Source organism: Dasypus novemcinctus, chromosome 25 (genome assembly GCF_030445035.2).
Source record: "Dasypus novemcinctus isolate mDasNov1 chromosome 25, mDasNov1.1.hap2, whole genome shotgun sequence".
Classification (NCBI taxonomy): Eukaryota; Metazoa; Chordata; class Mammalia; order Cingulata; family Dasypodidae; genus Dasypus; species Dasypus novemcinctus.
Window position 1 is genome coordinate 44,771,810 of NC_080697.1, and position 23,286 is coordinate 44,795,095.

Consider the following 23,286-nt stretch of genomic DNA (forward strand, 5'->3'; position numbering starts at 1 on the left):
TTCTACATTCTTTGATGAAAATATAATTTTTTCCTCTAAAGCATATATATAGTACATAGTCAAAATAGTTGATATTTTTAATAATATATGTAAAATGGCATAACTCTCTTTCAATAAACAAAGACCATATGATTCTACCCCGATGCTGAAATTTTCTGAAAAAAGTTAGACAGTGAGTGCATAAAGAAAAAAAACAAACCAGCAGTGACATATGTCAGCTAGTAGTTAAACTGTGGAATTCCTTTGACAAATGTTAAATCCATGATTATCAACAACAGACAAAGATTCTTCATAAAACATCATGGAAGAAGGCGAAATAAGAGTACTAAGTAATCATATTTGAACAGATACAAAAACAAAGAACTTATCCAACTGTGAGAAAACCCAAACATATCCCACTCCTGGCTATCTTGACTAACTATGCTTCTCTAATAACAAGTCTGGCCCAGATCTTTTCCATTTTCCATTTTTATTCTCCTAGATAAAAATTATTAAGGTTAAGGATGCGTACTGTATGTTCAGATTTCCTAACCATAGAAATTCTAATAAGAATCTCGGTGGGCATGAGCATTTAAAAATGAAAAAAAAGTCTTTTGCAAAATAAATCAAAGTATTTAGCAAGATAATTTTGACTTATAGTATCACTTTTCAAAATGTTCTTGTCTGCAATATGTCTGTTTCTATTTTAACAACTATAAAGCCCATCTGGCCGAACGTTATGTAGTCTTTTTGTTCTAAAGGACTCACAAACCACATGAAATTTTGTAAGTGTAAAACAATTTCTTTGTTTTTTTCAAATAACAGCATAGTTTTGTTCCTTTCTTTTTATACTTATGCTCCAGCCCCTCCCTCCCTTCCTGCCTCTTTCCTTCTCTCCCTCCATTCTTTGCTTCCTTACCTGACTTAGAAAAGGAAATCTTGTGAAAGCCTACATAAACTATGACATGAGCAAGACTCATCTGAGTAGAAAAATGCAAAGTGATGCTTTACTTAAAAGAATTAAATAAAGCAGTGATTATGTGGAGACTAGGCTCCTGAACTGTTTACTTGTTCTTCTTTGGAGATAAACACTCACTGAATTTTTTTCCTTCCATTTAGACACTCCCTGTCCAAGAAGCAATTAAAAATTACAGTAGCCTGACATCTATTCAGTATATTTCAAAGCAGCTTCAAACGTACAGTTTTATTACATTATCTTCACGTAACAATCTGATGAAACAGAAAATATTACCATCATCTTCTCCCCTCCTTATTTAAACAGATGAGGAAATAGTCATTAAAGAAAGTCTTGATGGTTTAGCCAATCACAGTCCCCTCAAAAGGCAAAAGTGGAATTAGAAATTGTTTATTTCCAAATCCACTACATTTTTTTTTATATCACTTGCCTCCTCAGAAAGAAAGCGATTGTTTCAGGTCCCAGGGTGCACCATATTGTATTATGACTATCATAATTTATGAAGTCTTTTCTAAGGCTATCTCATAAAGCTTTCTCATTGTTTAAATGAATATGGATATTTAGTAGATTTCTCTTATTTTTAAGAATACAATATTCTGGTACTCTCTAAAACACATATATAATATGGGCAGGTACATTGGCTCAATTCAGGTTGCTTGATTCTAGACTGCTTTTTCAGTGACACCATTTGAAAGTGGTTCTTTTGTTACTCAAGCTTTTGGTATAAAGTTTAAGAAATAAAAGACTAAAACAAGATCCTGAAGATGATTCCCTCTGTGTATTTTGTTGCTGTTGGTCTTTATACATCTGGTCTAGTTGGTTTATAGTGTCAATCAAGTCTTCTATTTCCTTACTGGTTTTCTGTCTAGATGTTCCAACATTTATTGAAATGGTATATTGATGCCTGCTCATATCATGGAGGTCCATCTATTTTTCCCCTCAAATCTGTTAATATTTGCTTCATGTATTTTGAAGCTCTGTTATTAAGAGGATATATATTTATAATTGCCATACCTTGATGAATTGATACCTTTATTACTGTGTAAGGTTCTTCTTCTTTCTAGTATCAGTTTTTGACTTAAAGACTATTTTATCTAATATTATTATAGTATAGCTATGCCAGGTTTCTTTTGGCTACTTTTTTTTTTTTTTTTAGGAGATACCAGGATTGAACTTGGGAATTCATACATGGGAAGCAGGTGATCAACCACTACACTCACTCCCCTCTTTTGGTTACTTTTTGCATGGTATTTTTTTCCCCCAGTTTTTCACTTTCAGATTATGTGTCTTTGAATTTGAGTCTTCTGCAAAAAGCAAATAATTGGGTTATGCTTTTTTAAAAATATATTTTTCATTACAGGAGTTGTAAACTTATAAAACAATCATTCACATGTAAAGAATTCCCATATAACATCTCTTCACCAACACATCACAGCATTGTGGAATACCTGTTACAGATTATGAGATAATATCATCAGACTATTACCACCAACCACAGTCTGTATGTAAATTTGGCATATTTTTTTCCTTACCTGCCTCCCCATTATCAAAACAGTACATCTTTGGCATTAATGCAAGAATATTACAGTATTGCAGTTAAACATTACAGTCCATAAGTTCCATTAATTGTATTTTTCCCCTGCTTCTCCACATTCCCACTGCCCTGCAATAATGGCCTAATACATGAGCTCTAGCTCACAGAAGGACACTCTTCCATCTACACCATCAACCACAATTCTCATCCACCTCTGGGTTCGCTGTATTATTCAGTCCCTAGATTTTTCTATAACTTTCTTTCAAGTGACATTTACATCCCTAGACTACCCTTTCAGCCACAATCTGATTTATAAAACAGCTGCTACTCACTATAATGTATTACCATCAACTCTATCCTTTTCCACACTTTTGCAGTCAACTTAATCAAAACTTCTATGTAGCTTCAATAGTTGTTCTTAGCCCCCCTCTTATCTCGTAATAACTTATACTTTAGGTTTTAACTCCGTGCATTTATTCTCTGTATTTAGTTCATGTTAGTGAGACCATGAACTATTTGTCCTTTTGCTTCACTTAGCATAACATCTTCAGGATTCACCCATGTTATCATACTTGTTCCAATATCATCTCTTCTTACTGCAGCATAGTATTGCATCACATGTATATACTACATTTTGCTTATCCATTCATTGGTTGATGGACACTTGGGTTATTTCCATTCCTTGGCAATTGTGAATAATGCCACTATGAACATCGGTGTGCAGATGTCTGTTCATGTCACCGTTTTCAGTTCTTCTGGATATTTTTCTAGCAGAGGAATTGCTGAATGATATGGCAGTTCCATATTTAATTTCCTGAGGAACCACCAAACTATCTTCCAAACAGGATGCCCCATTTTACTATCCCACCAACAGTGAAGGAGTGTTCCTATTTCTCTACATCCTGTCCAGAACTTACTGTTTTCTGTGTTTTTTTTAAATAATGACCATTCTATGAGGTGTGAGATGATATCTCATTGCCAATAGCTAGTGATATGGAATATTTTTTTCATGTGCTTTGTAGCCATTTGTATTTCCTCTTGGAAGAAATGTATTTTAAGCCTTTGGCCCATTTTTAAACTGAATTGCTTACTGTTAATGTTGAGTTGTATGATTTCTTTACATAGAATGGAAATCAAGTCTTTATCAGATATGTGATTTCCAAATATTTACTCCCATTGGTGTGCTGCCTTTTCACCCTCTTGATGAAGTCCTTTGGGTTTGAGGAGGTCCCATTTATCCATGTTTTTTTCATTGCTCATTCTTTCGGTGTAAGGCTTAACAATGCACCATCTTCCATCAGGTCTTGAAGAGGTTTCCCTACATTTTCTCTAGGAGCTTTATGGTTCTTGCTTTTAAATTTAGGTCTTTGATTCATTTGAGTTCATTTTTGTATAAGGCATGTGATAGGGGTCCTCTTTCTTTCTTTTTAACATGGATATACATTTCCCCCAGCACCATTTGTTGTGCTGTTTAATCTTCATATGTTTGTGAATTTTCCCTTTTCTGCTGCTTGTTGATTTCCAACTATATTTCATTATGATTGGAGAAAGTACTATGTATAACTTTGATCTTGTTGAATTTATTGAGATCTGCTTTGTGACTTAACATATGGTCTATTCTGGAGAAAGATCCACGAGTACTTGACAAGAATGTATACACTGTTGTTTTGGGGTGCAATGTTTTGTATATATCTATTAGGTTTAGCTCATTTATCATACTATTCAAGCTCTGTTTCTTCATTGATCCTCTGAGCAGATATTCTATCCAATGCTGAGAGCAGTGTACTGATGTCTCCAAGTATTACCGTAGAGGCAGATATTTCTTCCATCAGATTTGCCATTGTTTGTCTCATGTATTTTGGGGCATTCTAACTAGGTGCATAAACATTTATGATTGTTCTTTCTTCCTGGTGAATTGCTCTTTTTATCATTGTCTCGAATAACAGTTTTGCTTTTAAAGATTTAAAGTCTAGTTGATCCTATGTAAGTATAGCTACTGCAGTTTTTTGTTTGTTTGTTTGTTTCTACATGAGTGGAATATCTTTTTCCAGCCCTTCGTTTAAAATATTGGTATCCTTGGCTCTGAGGTGAGTTTATTGCAGACAGCATATAGATGGCTCATATTTTCTTATCCATTTCACCTGCCTGTGTCTTTTGATTGGGGAGTTCAATACATTAACAATTACTATTATTCCTTTAAAGGCAATGCTTATTTCACCCATTTGGACCTTTGGGTTTTATCAGTCTTATCTTATTTTCACCACTCTTTTGATACTTGTAGTTACTTTTATTGATATAATCTTCATTTCTAGACTCTCTTCCAAGTCTATCCCTCCTTTCTTTTCTTTTCAGACTATAATACTCCCTTTAGTATTTCCTGCAAAGTTGGCCTCTTTGTTATAAACTTTCTCAGTTTCTGCTTATCTGTGGATATTCTAAACTTGCCCTCATTATTGAAAGACAATTTTGCCAGATATAAGATTTTTGGATGGCAGTTTTTCTTGCAGTATCTTAATTATACCACTGTCTTCTTGCCTCTACTGTTTCTGATGAGAAACAAGCACTTAATTTTATTTAGTATCCCTTATATCTTATGCATTGCTTTTCTCTTACTGCTCTCAGAAATTTCTCTTGGTCTTTGGCATTTGAAATTCTGATTAGTATGTGTCTCAGACTTGGTATATCTGGATTTATTTGGTTGGGAGTACATTTTGCTTCTTGGACACAGATATCTATGTCCTTCAACAGGATTGAGAAATTTTCCACCATTATTTCTAGAAATATTCCTTCTACCTCTTTTCCCTTCTCTTCTCCTTTTGGGAACTCCCATGGTATGTTATGTTTGCATGTCCTTTGCTGTCATTTAGTTTCCTGAGACCCAGTTCAGTTTTTTCCATTCTTTATTCATCTTTTCTATTGTATGTTCACTGTTAGAGGTCATGTCTTCAAGCTCACCAATCCTTCCTTCTGCTTCTTCAAATCTGCTGCTATATGCCTCCAGTGTATTTTTAGTTTTATTTACTGTGGTTTTCATTCTCATAAGGTCTGCTATTTTTATACATATGCTCTCAAATTCTTCTTTGTGTTCACCCAGTGTCTTCTTAATATCCTTAATTTCTTTAGCCATCTCATTGAATTTATTAAGGAGATTTGTTTGAGCATCTATGATTAGTTGTCCCAACTCCTTTCTGTCATCTGGAGGGTCATCTTATTCCTTTAACTGGGCCATATCTTCCTATTCTTGGTATGGAGTGTAACTTTTTTGTTGGTGGCTTGGTATCTGGCTTACTGGATTTATTTATTCTGGGTGCAGTTTCTCTCTTTACTTAGGGCTTTCCTGCCCTTTCTCCCTTTTTGGTTGTGTTGTAGAAATTAAGGATGTAGTTGGTGCTCTAAGCTATGGAGGCGAAAGGTGCCCATGTTGCCCCAGGAACTGATGAAGCTTCTCCCAACTTTCTCCTCTGGCCAGGGTAGGGACAGAGCTGCAACTGTGTGTAATAATCCAAGTTACACAGGTCAAGACTATCTGTAGTTGACTGGAGAGACTGTTGAAGCTTCATGCTTCGTCCTCCCCTGCCTGGGGCGAGGATGGAGTTGCAGATGTGGGCAGCAATTTATGCCATGCAGGTTCAAAATAACCGCAGTTGCCCAGGTAAACTGATGTGGCACTGGTCACCCCTTCCTGCCAGGGGTGGGGATGGACCTCCTGGAGTGGCCAACAATCTAATCATGTGGGCTGAATGTGCCTGCAGTTGCCCAGAGAGGCTGAGGGAGTACTGCCCCTTCTGTCCTTTAGGGAGTAGAAATGGAACTACCAACACCCAACAGTTCAGTCTTTGTAGACCATAAGGGCCTGCAGTGCCTGGAGAGGCTAAGGAAACACCAGCTCCCTCCTATCCTATTGGGGGTGTGGAGGAAGTATAGGTATCTGATTATTCAGTTTGTAGGGACTGAAAGCACCTGTAATTATCCAGAAAAGCTGGGGAACACAGTCCCTCTCTTGTTCTATCAGTTGTGGGGGTAAAGTCACAGGCACTCAACAGCTGAGTTCCTGCGGGCCAAAAGCATCTGTACATTCCTCGAGAGGCTAAGGAAACACCAGCCACCTCTTATCCTATGGGGGTGGCAGGCGTGGAGAAGGAACCAAAGGTGCTCAACAAACCAGTTTGTGTGGGCCGAAAGGGCCTGTAGTTGCCCAATAAGTTGAAGAAATCCAGCTCCTCTCCTATATTGGGGTACAGGTATGGCACCCCAGGTGTCTGACTAATCAGGCTGTGCTGGCTGAAAGTGCCTGCAGTTACTTGGAGAGGCTGGTGTAGTCCCTCCCCCTACTTCCTCCCAGCTGGGAGGTGGGGCTAGAGCCTAGGCTTGGGTTGCAACCCGATCTTGCTGGAAAGAAGCCAGTCCTGACCTTCACTGTGATTTTCAGTCTGCCCTGCTTCCCCTCCTTCTGGGGGCAGAATTAAAATGGCAGCTACCTGCCTTTTCCAACTTTCACAGGTTCAAACATTAGCTGTTCTTAGGATTATACTTTAGTCAGCTAAATGAACTAATCGGTAGCTGAAGTCAGTGTCCAAGCATCTCTTCCTCCGCTGTTTTTGGGAAATGGACTCCCAACTCCAGATACTGAATAGCTCCTGATGCGGCTTGTGCCACTTTTTTGTTCTACTTGTTACATATTATATCTTCAACATTGTAAGTCCAAAACTATAGATTTATCATCAGTTTTTATACATTTGCATTTTAGAACCTGTATGAAGGAAAAATGGAGTTACATACTAAATAATACACTCTAATAACACTGGCATTTATAATTACCCATATGGTTAGGTTTACTAGAGTTCTTTATTTCTTCATGCCTTTTAAATCCACTGTCTAGTGTCCTTTCATTTTAGTCTAAGTTCCTTTAGCATTGCTTATAGGGCAGGTCTAGTAAAACATTCCCTGAGCTTTTCTTTATCCAGGAATGTTTTCACTTCTTCATTGTTTTTGAAATACAATCTCATCATATATAAAATTCTTGGTTGGCAACTAAATTCTTTCTGTACTTTTAATATTTTAAGCCATTGCCTTCTGGCCTTTATGGCTTCTGATAAGAAATCAGCACTGATTCTTATTGGGACCTTCTTATATATAGCATGCTTATTTTGCTTGCAACTTTTAGAACTCTATCCTTATCCTTGGCATTTGTCAGTTTGACTACTATGCATCTGTGCATGGTTATCTTTGAGTTTATCCTGTTTGGGTTTCACTGGGCTTCTTATTCATGTCTTTAATAAATTTAGTAAGTTGTGCCATTATTTATTTGAAAATTCCTTCTGTCCCTTTCACTCTTACTTCTCCTGGACTTCCATAATGTATATATTGGTATGCTTGACAGTGTGTCCTACAGGTCTTTTAGGCTCTCTTCACTTACTATTCATTCATTTTTCTTTCTGTTCCTCAGCTTGAATCATTTCAATAGTCTTGTCTTTGAGTTCATTGATTCTTTCTTCTGCTAGCTCCAATTTGCTGTTGAAGCCCTCGTAGGGAATTTTTCATTTCAGTACTGTAGAATTCAACTTTAGTATTTCTGCTTTTCTTTCCTTAATTTTTATCTCTTTACTGAGATTCTCATATTGTTCATTCATTGTTTTCATAAGAGTCTTTATTTCTTTCTTGATGCTTTCCTTTATCTCTTGAACACACTGAGTCTTTGCTTGGTATGTCCCAATCTCTTCATTGATGGTTCCAGATATTTATTTTGCTCCTTTTGGTGAACCATCATTTCTTCTTTCTTTGCTGGCCTGCTTATCTTTTGGCGTACATCGTACATTTAAAAGTTTTAACGTATTAACTCTGGGATTTAACCCCTGAGCTGTTTGTTCCTAAAGTGTCTATCCAGAAATTTCCTTGAGTGCCAGGGGTGTTATTGCTGAGGTTTATTTATTTTGATTTGGCTCTCAAGCAGCTAGTCCAACCCTTTGACTGTTCTCTGGTGTTCTGAGGAAGAAAGCTCTGCCAGTTTTTCCTACTTGTACAAAGATTTTATGGGGTAAAAGCACTTTGGAGCATCTTATGCCACCAACCTGAACGACCCGGCCTTCGAAGTCTAATTATATTTTAAAGGATAAAGTCCTCAGACTCATTTGAATACAGGTTATTATATGCTTCCCAGGGGGAAAAATTTGTTGAGTAATTGTAACAGGTAGAATCCTAAGATGGACTCCAAATTCCTAGTCCCTGCTGAATATGTACTATCTTTCAATGGGTCAATCAAACCTAAATAATGGTGCTGCTGTGAAGGGATTTTTCAAATGTAATTAAGGTACCAAACCAGCTGACCTTAAATTAGGAAGATTATCCCAATAAGCCTGGCCTAATTACATGAGGCCTCGATATCTGGGTCTAGGGTTCAGATTCAAAAAAGTAGTCAGTGACAAGAGCACAAGGGGGATTCGATGTATAAGAGCTACCTGTGGCTTGTTGAAGGACAGAAAAGAACAGGTTGCAAGGAGTGTGAGTTTCTCTAATAGCTGAGAGTGGCTCCTGATTGACACCTAGAAAGACATCACGGCTGACACTAACACAGTTTGGGGAAGTCAGCCCAATAGCCATAAGAAACTGAATTCTACCGCAACCTTAACGAACCTCACCTGATCAACACCTTGGTTTCAGTCCCATGGGACCCCAAGCAGAATCTAGCCCTGCCATTCCAGGTTTCTGGCAATAAACAAATCATAAATTTTTGTTGTTTTAAGCTGCTGAATGTTCAGCAATTTTTTATGCAGCAGTAGGAAACTAATATAGTAATATGAAACAAAACTCTAACCTTCTGAATAACAACTACCCCACCAAGAACCAGGCTTTTCTTCACCTAATGTCAGAGAAATATATCAATAGCTAACCTGGGAACCTAAATCACATTATTATGCTAAATACTTAGTGATGATTCAGTTACTTTTCAAGTATCTTGAAACATGACTTATTTTCCCTACATAAGCACATTTTTTGAAGCTCTACTTTTGTAAAGAGTAGGCTTATATACTTATCGGAGTTACTTTCTTCTTTTACATCTGTATTAGAATAATCTCAAGATATTGCCCCAACCAAGTTCTTATTGAACAATCTCTTTTTGGTACTGTGTAGTCAATGATCTAATCTTTACTGATAGTTATATTTCTTTTATATAAACACATTATTTTCATTTTATTCAAGAACCAGTTGAAAATAAACTCCAACGGACAATAAACAGAGTCAAAGAAATCACATGGTTGTAGATACTCTTGTAGTACTTTGTTGGAAGCTTATTAAAACTGACTTTTATAATTTAAATATTTATATGCAAACAAATTAGTTTTAAAAGTGTACCTCCTATTTAGGAGAGTCTTTTACAATCAAATTTTCAGAAACTAAAGAACCTTAATGGTCATTCAGTCCAATTACTGTCATAAATGAAAAAGAAGCAGACTCAGAAAGCAGTGGTGATTATTACTATGATACACAGATATGCTGACTTCTAACCTCTTGGGGTTTTGCTTGTTTGCTTGTTTCTTTTTACCCATTACAAGATATCTCCTAAAACTTCTTCCTCAGCTACAGTTTACAAATATTGTTTTAAGATTTTTAAACTAAGTTTTTACACTTAAAATTGGCATTTTCTGAATTTGTTCCATAGGTTGCCCAAACCATGAAGAAACCTCAAAAGAAAACAACAAATTGGACATTTATACTTCTATTTGCTCAGGTAGAAATGCTCAGGATTCTTATCTTTTTACCCCATTTAAAAGTTTGATTAAAGGGGCTTCCAGATGGAATAGAGCAAATAACATGATTTCATTCAATAAACGAGGACTTTCACAGAAATTTTTTTTCAGAACACATTTTATAAAATGCAGAGTTTGAGTCCTATTCATTGTGCTTCTTGTATTTCCCTGCCCATACAAAAACCTTGCTTAAAACCATGAAAAATAAAACAAAACAGAGAAGTTAAAAAGATAAATTTGCCATCATAAACCATCATATTCTTGACTTGTGAAAAATGAGAAACCTTTCAATTTGTTATTAGGGCTTGATAGCTTTTCTACTGCAAAAAGAATAAGTGGGAGTGGTAACTGGCTCAAACAATATACGACCTTCTTGCTTTCTATTTAATTCTTCTTAGAACACACTGCATTTATCTTAATAACAACTCTATGGACGGCTAGACGGGTCAAAATCTTTTGTTGCCAAGAATAATACACATGTCTATAAATATTCTCAAGCAGCCAAAATGATTGGTAAAATCTGCATTTAGTTAATAATTACATGAGATCCCCATTTTATCCTCTAGTGTAGGAAACATTTCATCTTGTGCCCTGTAGATACTGTGTCAGTGGGAGGACAGGGTACATCCTGTGACAAATGAGTGGCATTAATCTTTAAAACTAAGCCTGGAAAGATATCCTTTCTCCATCACATTTCGATGGCAGATGGGCTAGTAAGTGCTTGATGAAGTTCAGTGGCTCTATTTTTCCAGGAAGCTATTTAATTTAAATACACTAACAGACAGCAATCAGACAACACAATATTTCCTTGCCTGTCAAAATACATATGATGCCAAAATCTGTGTTCGATTCCTAAATCATCTAACCCCACCAAAGAAATAAATTTTAAGTAAGAAAGCAACACATACAGTCACTTTAAGAGGCATTCACAGCAGTAAAAGCATGGCCTGCTTATGCATTTTGCTGTATTATTAAATTTACAAATGGGCATTTATTTATCTTTCACCTGTCATCTATCTATCTATCGCTCTATCATCTATGTGTCTACTAATCTTTCCACCTTTCTAGTTATACACATATATATTACCAGATCTATGTTTTGAAGAGTTAGCCACACATTTAGAAATGAAGTAGAATTCTTCTAATGCTGTGATACAGCGAGCATGTGTATTCACTGTAAGAGGGTATGCAACTACTATCAGTTAATACTGAAAATCAAATTGTAACTTTTCTTCAAAAGCATTATTATCTGGACTGTTCCTTTCATGGAAGGACGAGTGATGTGAACCTCACACTTTAGAGTCCCCTCAACTGCTCTCCCTCACATAAACTTTATCAAGGGCACTGCTTGCTCTTTAAAAAATCACTTTTCCTTTACTGACAGTTAAGCAGACAGATGGTTCACACAGTTTTCTACACATCTGTCTTTAGACTGAAGAAAGGAAATTCACTGAGCAGTTTCTTCTTGACCTTTACATAGTAATCAAAATCACAATTAACCACAGATAACATATTATACTAATTAAGAGTGAAAAACATTATCTTATTCTGCCAAAAAGAAATGGAAACATAAACTTTTAGAGATAAATCTTTGAGATTTAATTAACCAAACTCAAAAACTAGTGAGCATTTATTTAATACTGGTACTTTTCTGATCCTCTAATTTTATTAATGAATATTAATTAATAAAATGAGGACTATGGAGTTGAAATGATTTTTCTTATATTATTTATAATTTGGAAAAGAATGCAAGTCTCCCTATTTCCAATTTAGCTCTCTTAACCTTTAAAACCAGAAATAATTTCTTCTAGTAACTATGCTTCCAAAGAAATAACCATAATCATTTACCACTACATGGAATGATACCTAGTAATAAATCAACTGATGTTCTGATTAATGTTTTCTCATTTTCCCTTTAGCAGGCACCCTTTCTTTTTTTTGCAAATGTTAAAACTACCAGAAGTCAATCACATGAACTTGCATAGCAATACAAACTCTTGGAAGCAATCAATGAATTATTAAGAATTGGCAAAAATACATGTGAATCATCAGATTTTTCCATCTCAGACAATGGTCACACACCTTAATTTTTCTGTTCCAGCTTTGTACCTTGAGATTCGAGCCATAGACAGAGGAACTGACAAGGTGTCTAGCCAGTGCTTCTCATATTTTGGTTCTTTAGCTATGGGCGAAGAAGGTGATGATGGCGCCTGTGCAAAATAAATGAGAATCAGTAATCAGAGAATCATTCAGAAAGCACAGCACACAGGTAAAGGCATCTACAGGTATCTGAAGCATCATGTCCCATAAAAGTCAAATTAGACACATATTTGTGATTCTTAATTTAGAGATGTGGAAACTGATGGGTATAATGACATATGGAAGGAAATGTTAAATATAAAGGACCTTGAACTTATTGGGTTAAAAATATCTCTGACTTCCTTCTCCACCTTCTGTAGGCAGTGAACAGTTCTCACATTAAGGCACTGCAGACAAATATCAAAAGCTGGGTGGGTTCATAAGATTCTTTTTAAATATTCAGAAAAATGGAAAGCAGTGCCTCATATAACATTTCAGAGGCACAGAGGGCCTTCTAAAGATCTTAAGGCTGAGCATGGCTGCTCCATTCATTTAACGATTGGACTCCTAAGAATTTCAAGGCTTTACCTTTCTGCAATCTCAGAGAAGGCTCAAGACACGAATATCCTATCTTGAAGAAATCTGTAGGTGTGACATTTGTCTAACTGGAATGGGTAAAAAATTGATACATAAAATATATGTAAAAGTTTTGAAAATAATTATACCAGCTTGGGAAAGGGATACAGACTTTACAAAATGAATAGGACTCTGGATGCTGGAACTATGATGCAGGAATCAAGCTGTGAATGTTACATAGTAGCAAACACAGGCCACTTCTAATTAAACAGGAGTGAAGTCCTGGGACCAGAGCCAAGATCCATAGGAAATAATTCTTAAGAAGCAGAAACAAGCTTTACTCAAGGACTTGGCAACATATGCCTAACTGGTTTCAGAATTACTATGGATCAAGGCCTGCTGTGTCTCTTTCCTTTTCCACCTTTTGAATGTGAATGCCTATTGTGGTTATCCCTGAGTCAGGATTATCTCTTGGTTCACAGGCCTTCAGCTCAAGAGGAAGTACACCGAGGAGCTACACCCAAAAACTGTACCTAAGGAGCCTCATCCACAACTGAACCTGATTTTAACCAGGACTGACGTCCAGTCTGAGCCTACTATTGAAAAACAAATCAAACTTTTGGGGGATCTTGGGAACAGGTGAGTGTATTTTGCATGTAAGATGAACGTATATAATTTGTAGTCATAAAATAGGCTGTGGTGATTTAAAATATTTTGGCAAAATTTTCTGTTCAGCAAAGTGGCATGCACTTCTCCTACACTGTTTTGGGATGCTCACTCCTTTGGCACCCAGCTAATATGTTGTGAGGAAGTCCAAGCAGGCCATGGAGACATTTATATGGAAAGAAACTGAGGCAGCAGCCCACAGCCCAGGTTGAGCTCCCACATGTCAGGCAGCACCCAACTGCCAATCCTGAGTCCACGAAGTTCAAATCCCAGGTCCAGGGGTGCACTGCATGTGACACTGGGTGAGACAGACAGAACTATCCTACCCAACCCTACCCAAATTGCAGATTATTGAACAAAATAAATCATCATGTTAAGAAATAGATGCCCGAAGTAATGATTATAGATTCTGAGTGGTCAAACTACTCATTTAGAATGTAAAATAGCATTTCAGAAAGGATCAAACTCTAAAGGTGGCTATATCAGACTTTCTGTTCTACAGTTTAATCTACAGTTTAATCAGCTATCATGTTCTGATAATCACCATTCAGAATATAGGCAATGGGTTTTATCGGTGAAAATATGCATCTGTTAAACAGTATAATGAATATTGGAAATGTGTTCTAATAAGGAAAATTAAGGACTATTCTGGAGGTATGAATTGGCTAAAATATTGCAGAATCACTCCACAATTTATTAATACATATCCAGTGGGGCATAGGCTAAATTTCCAAAAAAGGCCTGGGTCTAACTGAAGTAAGTCTGAATAATGTCCATCAAAGTTTATTAGGTCCTAATCCCTGGAACCTGTAAATGTTAGTTTATTTGGGAAAAAATTATTTGCAGATGCGATTACATTAAGGACACTGAAATGGGGCTATTATCCTAGATTATCTAGCTGGGTCCTAATGAAATCACATCTATCTTAATACAATCACATCTGCAAGCCAAGGAAAGCTGGCAGCCAATAGAAGCTGGAAGAAGCAAAGAATGGATTCTTCCCAAGAGCCTCTGGAGGGAGCATGTTGCTGCTGTCAACTCGATTTCAGTCCAATGATACTGTTTCGGAACCCAGAACTGTAGGAGAATAAATTCCTGCTGTTGTAATTTGTTATAGCCGCGACAAGAAACTAATACATGGATCATGACCTCTGGGTTCTGTTGACTATTGGACTGACAGTCTCTTACCTCTGGAAGCTTTGCATATGTTTGTATGAATCCTTTAAGCGAGTTAAGAAAATTGACAAGACAGAGATCTGGGACCTTCCCAAGCCACAAAAAACAGTTGAATGAATTGCTACTTTCCTATCTGCCTTCTTATAAATGTTAACTTAATAACTATCCAATATGAATTAGGATTTGATTAAAGACTTGTGTTCATTATGGTCCCGAGACTGTGATACAGTAACTAACCTTCCCTACCTCAAGCTTAATCAGTAGTCAGCACTATCCATCAAAAAATACATACGCACCCAAAAAATTGTGTGGCTGAATTGGCATTGATCAGTTGGTAATAATTAAGAGGAATTTTTCACATCAGTTTCCCTTGAGGCTCCCTGATCATATTTGGAATTATATAAGTCACTTTCTTGTTCTTTTCCCACCACAAATTATTTTTGCCTCAATGCACCAGGATTTTATATGGAAGATCTCTCACCAAACAAGTGGTATGAAGGATGACAAGTTAATTTATGGTTGTGTTGTGGTGGGAAACAGAAAGCATCATAGTAATGGGAGTTGTAGCAACATATAAAATTTATTAATGAAACAAAACAAAAATATCAAACAACCAAAGGTTGGGTTTGGGTTATCCTCTTAATATTCTATATTTTATTTATTAATTCCATAGCTGACCGCTCAAAATGAAAGATGGCAATACTGTAATATTACAGGTTCCTGATAGATTTTTACTGTTCATTCATGGCTATCTTTTCCTGTCATGTTTTAACTTCCAGTAAAACATTTGCTTTTGATACTGGCATAAGGACAGACAGATTGTTTAAGAGAACCATATTAAGGACTCACAAAATGGACCCTCTCACCTATGGTCAAGTGATTTTTGAAAAGGCATCAAAACCTCCCAGCTAGTACAGAACAGTCTATTCAACAAATGTTGCTGGGAGAACTAGATATCCATATATAAAAGAAAGAAAGAGGACCCCTATTTTACAGCTTATACAAAAAGTAACTCAAAATGGATCAAGGACCTAAATATAAAAATGTCAACCATAAAACTCCTAGAAGAAAATGTAGGAAAACATCAAGATCTTGTGGTAGGTGGTGGTTTCTTAAACCTTATACCCAACACAGGAGCAACAAAATAAAAAAATAGATACCTGGGTCTGCTTGAAAATTACTTTTGACCAAAAGGCAGCAGACACAATGTGAGAAAATATTTGGAAAACACATATTCAATAATGATTTAATATCTATGATACATAAAGAGATCCTACAACTTAACAATAAAAAGACAAACTACCTGACAGAAAAATGGGCCAAACCCTTAAACAGACATTTGTCCAAAGAAGAAATACACATGGTAGAAAAAAACATGAACAAAGATTCAACATCACTAGTGATGAGGGAAATGCAAATCAAAATTACAGTGAGGTATCATTTCACACCTATTTACAATAGTCACTATTAAAAACAAACAGAAAGCTACAAGAGGATGTGGAGAAATAGAAATGATTATTTACTGTTGGTGGGAATGCAGAATGGTATAGCCACTGTGAAGGACTGTTTAGAAGTTCCTAAGGAAGTGTAATATAAACTTGGCATGTGACCTGGATATAGCACTACTATGTATTATTTATACTCAGAACTGAGAGCAGTGAAACGGACATCTGCACACCAATGTTCATAGCAAGGTTATTCACAGCTACCAAAAGATGAAAACAGCACAAGTGTCTATCAAACGATGAATGGATAACAAATTGTGGTGTATATACCTGACGGAATATTATGCAGCAGTAAGAAGAAATGAAGTCATAAAGAAGATGACACTTGGAGGACATTAGGTTGAGTGAAGTCAGACACAAAAGGACAAATGCTGTATGACTGAGCTATTATGAACTGAACATACTGTGTATACCCATGGAGTTAATTATTAGAATATAGGTTACCAGAAAATAGAATGAGGGTAGAATGGAAAGCTGAGGGTTAATCCATGCAGAATTGTTAAAAAGGTTGTTTGTAAATCTTGGAAATGATGAGAGCACATAATGGTGTTTGTGGCTAGCAGATATGGGTATGACAGTGGCTGAAAGGGAAAGTCTAAGGACATGTATATTACTAGAAGGAAAGCTAAAAAAATGTAACACAGAACTGTTTAACATGGTGAAATCTCATGTAAAATATGAATATGGGTGATATTGCATATAAAAACTATTTTTATAAACTATAAATGAAAGTAAACTAGAGAGATGGAACGAGAGTAGCAGCTATGATATGGCTCTCATAGAGAGATTGAGAGGTGATAAGTATTTTTTTGTTTGTCTGGTTTTTTTATGTGTGTTTTATTATAATTAGTATTGGAATAATGAAAATGCTCTAATAATGACTGAAGTGATGAATGCACAACTGTGTGATTATACTAAATACCACTGATTGTACACTATAAATGGATTTGTGCCTTATTAATATGTATCAATAAAATTGATGTGGTAAAAAATTTTTTTTGTGTGTGTATGAGAGCAGAACATGGAGTGCTTTCAGATTTATTATTTTACTATGTATTTTATACTAGTTTTATTGAAATACCTACTTGTCATCATATACTGCTGCTCTCAGTAAAAATTCAGTATAATTTATTATATATTGTGAATTACCTTTAGTCATCAATATTTTTTGAACTTTAGTACCAGCATTTGTATTCACCATACCACATTTTTGATAAGGGACTTTATTACCAGTAATATTTTTGTGTATTTTGTTCAGTGCAGCATACCACTCAACACTGATTCAAATGTATAAGCTATGAGATGCTATCATTTATTCAGAGTTATTAGAATAGCACTGAAAATCCACATTTTAAAACTTTACACTGGATTCCAGTGTGCAATGAAAAAAATAACAGAAGTTATTTTATAAAATCATTTAAAAAATGTAAGATGAAAAAACACTTCCACAATAAGAAATGCAAATTTTCCCTTTGTAAAATCAAGTTGCATTCTGTAATCCATTGGGCATATTTTTGCATATAGTATTGTAGCCTTTTTTTTTTTTTTAAAGATTTATTTTTATTTATTTAATTCCCCTCCCCCGGTTGTCTATTTTCTGTGTCTTTTTGCTGCGTCTTGTTTCTTTGTCCACTTCTGTTGTCGTCAGCGGCACGGGAAGTGTGGGCGGCGCCATTCCTGGGCAGGCTGCTCTTTCTTTTCACGCTGGGCAGCTTTCCTCACGGGCGCACTCCTTGCGCGTGGGACTCCCCTACGCGCGGGGGACATCCCTGCATGGTGCGGCACTCCTTGCGCGCATCAGCACTGCACATGGGCCAGCTCCACGCGGGTCAAGGAGGCCCGGGGTTTGAACCGCGGACCTCCCATGTGGTAGACGGACGCCCTAACCACTGGGCCAAAGTCCGTTTCCCTGTAGCCTTTTTTAAAGGATACTTTTTGGTCCCTTTGCCTTGGAATACCTTCTCACTCAGGGGCGCCTGGTATGTCCTAAGTGTCACATCAAATTGAACCTACGTTTCCTCTGGAAAAATATATTCTATAACCATGTGGCTGAAGGAAAATAATTAGATCCCCTTACTGTTTACTTTACATACTAATAGAGTTTTTTGCCAGGTTCAAATACCCCCTCTTATACTGAAGGAAAAGGGGAGTAGACTGGGAAAAGGAACAAAAGGGCCACGGCTAGGGTTTTTTTTCTGTAAAAACGCTCCATGGAATAGCGTTAGTTTTTAGCAGCAAGGGCTGAATGAAGGCCAAGTAAAATGTCTCAGAGAAGCACTGAGGAAAGAAGTCCCAGCATTACAAAGAACATCTGCACTTTCCTTTCCTTAGGAAAACAACATGCAAATTGTGCCCTGTTAGACCTTCTAGAACAGATCATCTCCTATGCAGGCAGGGCTCTCCAAAGACAGCTCCGGTGTTCAATGGAGGTTTCACACATTTAAGCGAATCCCAGACCTACCAAAGTTCACCTTCCGCAAAGAAGCAGAAGTTAATGCTGAGGGAAGAAAAAGCAACTTTATTCTTTTAATATCAGCCAACAATTGTACATCAGCTTAATGGCTTGCAGAAGTAATGAGGCATGTTCCTACCAGCTGCACGGAAACACTGCAGGTTGTTCCTGATCTTGCTAAACCTGGAGTACAGAGCTCAGGTAACTCGCATATTGCAATTACCATTAATTATTGCTGTCCACTTCATAAAGAAACCAATTTTGGATCAGAGAAAAGCAAACAAGCTAAACAAACATGTTTTCCTCTATTTAATTTATGATACTCAAAAGTTGCCAAAGGGCTAAAAGAGTTGTTTTCTAATATGTACATGTACTCAACTAACTCAAAGATCTTTACTAGAAAATGCTTTAGTTATGAAATAAAAATTTTGAAGACACAGGGAACAGTAAGAGATTGCTGTACTTATTCCAAAAAACAAAGACTGAGGAAAAAACGAAAAGAGAAAGCAGCATAGAAGAGAATAGGATAGAACGCTTTAACCAATGAGCACTGCCTTTGTGAGATTGTAGCAGCTTCCATTTACAGCAATCTCTTCCATCTATTCATTCCTCCCAATATATATATGATGGGTTCATTTTTGAAACTAAAGTAAAATTATGTACTCTTTATATACTCCTTATAAAATATCTGGAATAGAATAAAAGCATAGGAAAGAAAAATATCTCTAAAACTGTCCCACTATCCACAAGATACTAAGATTAATATTAATATAAAGTGAATTTCATTTCAGGTTTTTTTTCTTAAGTTATGTATGTATGCACATACACACAGTAACTTGTGATTACAATTTTAGTTGCATATAATAATTTTTAAAGATATTTAAGAGAATACCTATTTTTAGATATTAGATAGTTGATAAACAATGGGACTTGATGACAGATATCTGTTATTAGGAGGATTTTCTGCTTTAATAATAAGAATACTGTTTCTTGAATATGAAAGTGCTAATGATTTTTGCTTTATACCATGATTATTTTGTGTGGGGATAATTTTTCTTTCTCAGTAATTCTCTTGGAACATCATCTTAATTTATACAGTTTAGCAATTATTAGCAATTGCTGGAAGATAGCTTAACTATTCAATTTTTATAGGATTATCTAACATAATTGAAACATAAAGTTTCATCTGAAAAGTAGGATAAAGGGTGGCCCATGAAACGTATTGCCTACAGAAAATTGAGCAAACACATTAGATGAAATAAGAAGGAAAAGTGTGCAGAAATGAGGTTTGTTGTTTTTGTTTTTGTTGTTTTGTATTTTTTTTTCAGGAGGTATGCAGGATTGAACCTGGGACCTCGTACATGGGTAGCAGACACTCAATCACTGAGCTACCTCGACTCCAGGAATGAGTTTTAACAGAGGCTGCTGAATAAAATCAGCAATACATAATTTACCTGACATCGTGATTATGAGTTACAAATATGTAAAGGAGGACTTCCTTGTCCTCTCCTTCAACTTTACAATCCTTCAGATGTTACTCATGTTCATTTCTTGCATACTGGAGTATGTCTTTAATATTTTTCAAAAAATGAATTTGGTATTTTAAGACTTCATGTTGTAAATAATGGAACTGAAGACAACTTTGTAGCTATAGCTGTTCTTTCTACTTTAAGTGATTGTAGATGATTCACTTCATACCTTATTTTTAACTTATCTATTTTGGGGCAAGAATCACATACAATATCATGTACAGATTTTCATTGTGCAGTTTTGATAAATATATACAACCCATGCAACCACAACCCAAATTGTGATATAGAATATTTTAACCACATCCATGTAGTCCCTCCCCTGAAAAAAATTTTCCCTGTGCCTGTTTGCTGACAATTTCTCACTGCAGCCCAAAAAATCACTGGCCTGATTTTTGTCACTATAGATTAACTTTGATTGTTTGAGAGCTTCATAGAAATGGACTCATACAGTGTGCATTTATATTTGTCAGATTTCTTTCACCCAACATAATGTCTGTGGTAATTACCCATGTAAGTACAAGCAAATTATAATTTACATCAATAAGTAGTATTACCCTGTATGCATATGTCAAAATTTCTTTTCCTAAACACTTGTTGAAGGGTATCAAGGTTGTTTCAGTTTGGGATATTATAAATAAAAGTCTTGTCAGTCAAGTTGGTTTTAGATTGTACCAAGCCTGCATTTCTAGGATAAAACTTGCTTGCTCAGGATGTACTATCCTTCTCAAATATTATTGCTTTTGATTTTTTATAGGTTGTTGGGAATGTCTGCATTTATACTCCTGAGAACTACTGATCTATAATATTATGTCCTTGTAATGTCTTTGAAGATTTCGGTATCATTGTTATTCTGGCCCACACCATGAGTTGTGAAACATTTTACTCTCCTCTATTTTATTAGAGTTTGTGAATTTTGCATATTATTTCTTTGATAGAATTCACCAATCAAGAAACATGTGATTTTTCTCTAACTCCTTACAATACTAAATAGTCAATCATAGCCCAGCATGTGATCAATCTTGGTAAATATTCCATATTCACTTGAAAGGAAAGTTTATTCTGCAGACTTTGGATGTATGCATGTATCTGTAATTGTCAACTAAATTCCACTTGACTCATGGTGGATGGCCATATCTTATATATTTTACTAATACTTTGCCTGCTTGTCCAATTGATTGCCAAGGAAAAAGTGTTAAAATCTCCAACTATGACTATTTACATTTTATTTCTGCTAGGTTTGGTTCTGATATTTGGAAATTTTATTATGTGCATAACATATTTAAGATTATTCTATTTTCCTGATGATTAGATTCTTTAATCATAATGAAATGTTCCTCTGATATTTGTACATTACTCTTCTTGAAGACTACTTTGTCAGATAATACAGCCACTTTTTATGGTTAATGTTTACCCAAAATATATTTTCCACCATTTTATTCCTAAACAATCTGTCTTTATATTTAAATTTAAATTGTATTTCTTGTAGATAGCAGAGAGTTAGAAATTGTTCTTTTAATCTATTCTGCCAAATTCTAGATTTTAAGTGGAAAGTTTAGCCCATTTATATTTAGTTTAGATCAACTCTGATATGGTTAGGTTTAAGTCTACAGCTTGCTATTTATTCATTATTTGTTCCCCCTTGTCTTTTACATTCTGTTTTTTAGATTATTTTGGGGGTGGGTAATCATTTTCTTTAGTTTATCTCATTCTATTTTCTCATTAGCTCTAGGGATTATACTATGATTCTTAATTTATTCATGTTATTTAGAGTCAATATTGCATCATTTCAAAGTTCTTATCTAAAAGCATCACTCTTTCCACACCTCACTTCACAAATATAACCACAACAGAACAATTCCATTTACCTGACCCTTGTCCTTTGTCTTTGTCATATCTTTTACTTCCACATATATTATCAACTCCACTTTATTAAGTTAATATTTTGTAATTTAAATAAAAATGTATATTTAAAGTAAATTCAGATTAGGAAAAAGACAGAGTTTTATATATTTACCAATATATTTACCATTTATGGTGCTATCTATTCTTTCCTGTAGGTACAAGTTTCCACTTGCTGAAATCTTTTAGTATTTCTTATAGTTGGTGACATATTTTCTCATCTTTAATTTACTTTATATATATCTCCACAATTTTGAGGGATAATCATCTACACATCATTCTGTGTAGACATTCACTCATATTATAGTTCCTCTGTCTCCTTACTAAATATTTTCTTCATCTTTGATTTTCAAAAATTTGACTGTGATATGCCTACATACATTTCTTTAGTATTCATTTTACTTATGTTCACTTATTTCTGTAACTATAATTTATGTTTATCATTAAATTAGGACATTCCAGCCAATATGTGCTAAAATATTTTTTCTTCTACATTCTCATTCTCCTCTCTCTGGAATTGCAGTTACACATAGCTGAGTTTACTTAATATATTCCACAAATCACTATACTCACATCATTTATTTTTCAGTCTTCTTTCCCTATGTTCTTGATATTGGTCAATTTCTATTTTTCTGCGTCCAAGTTCATGTATCTGTTCTTCTGCCCTCTTTAATCTGCTGAAGTGAATTTTTTTTTTTCCTTTCAGTTTTTGTACATTTCAATTCTACAATTTCCATTTGGCTCATTTTATGAAGTTTCAATTTTTCTACTGAAATTTCCCATCTGTTCAATCATTAAGACAATATTTTCATCTAAGCCCTTGAATATATTTATAACAATTTTTAAAAAGTCTTTAGTCTCTTACTGATAAATTCAACATGTGCATGTGGGTCTGTTTCTATTGATTGTACATTTTATTATCTATAAGTCACTCTTTTTTTTTTTGCATCTTGTTGAGATGAGTCTGGAAAACCTAAGATGTTTACAAAGTACCTGTAACTTGAAGGTATTTAATATTCAAATACTCTCTGCAGATATTTCAAAGTTTGGTTTACAGACATTGTTAGAGAATGTTTAGAGTGATCTGAATCCATAAGGTCTAGTTTCTCTGGAGTTTCAGCAGGATACCTAGGTTATTATCGAAGTTCTCCAATCCAGCCAGTTTGG

At 35.4% G+C, this 23,286-nt stretch overlaps 1 protein-coding gene across 1 annotated transcript in view; it reads right to left on the reverse strand.

The window, feature by feature from the left end:
* Window positions 1-23,286, reverse strand: part of SNTG2 (syntrophin gamma 2) — a 330,881-nt gene that overhangs the window by 166,119 nt on the left and 141,476 nt on the right. Inside the window, exon 9 of the mRNA XM_071211871.1 lies at window positions 12,317-12,444. Coding sequence (XP_071067972.1) covers window positions 12,317-12,444 — 128 coding nt within the window. The remainder of the gene's footprint in view (window positions 1-12,316; window positions 12,445-23,286) is intronic.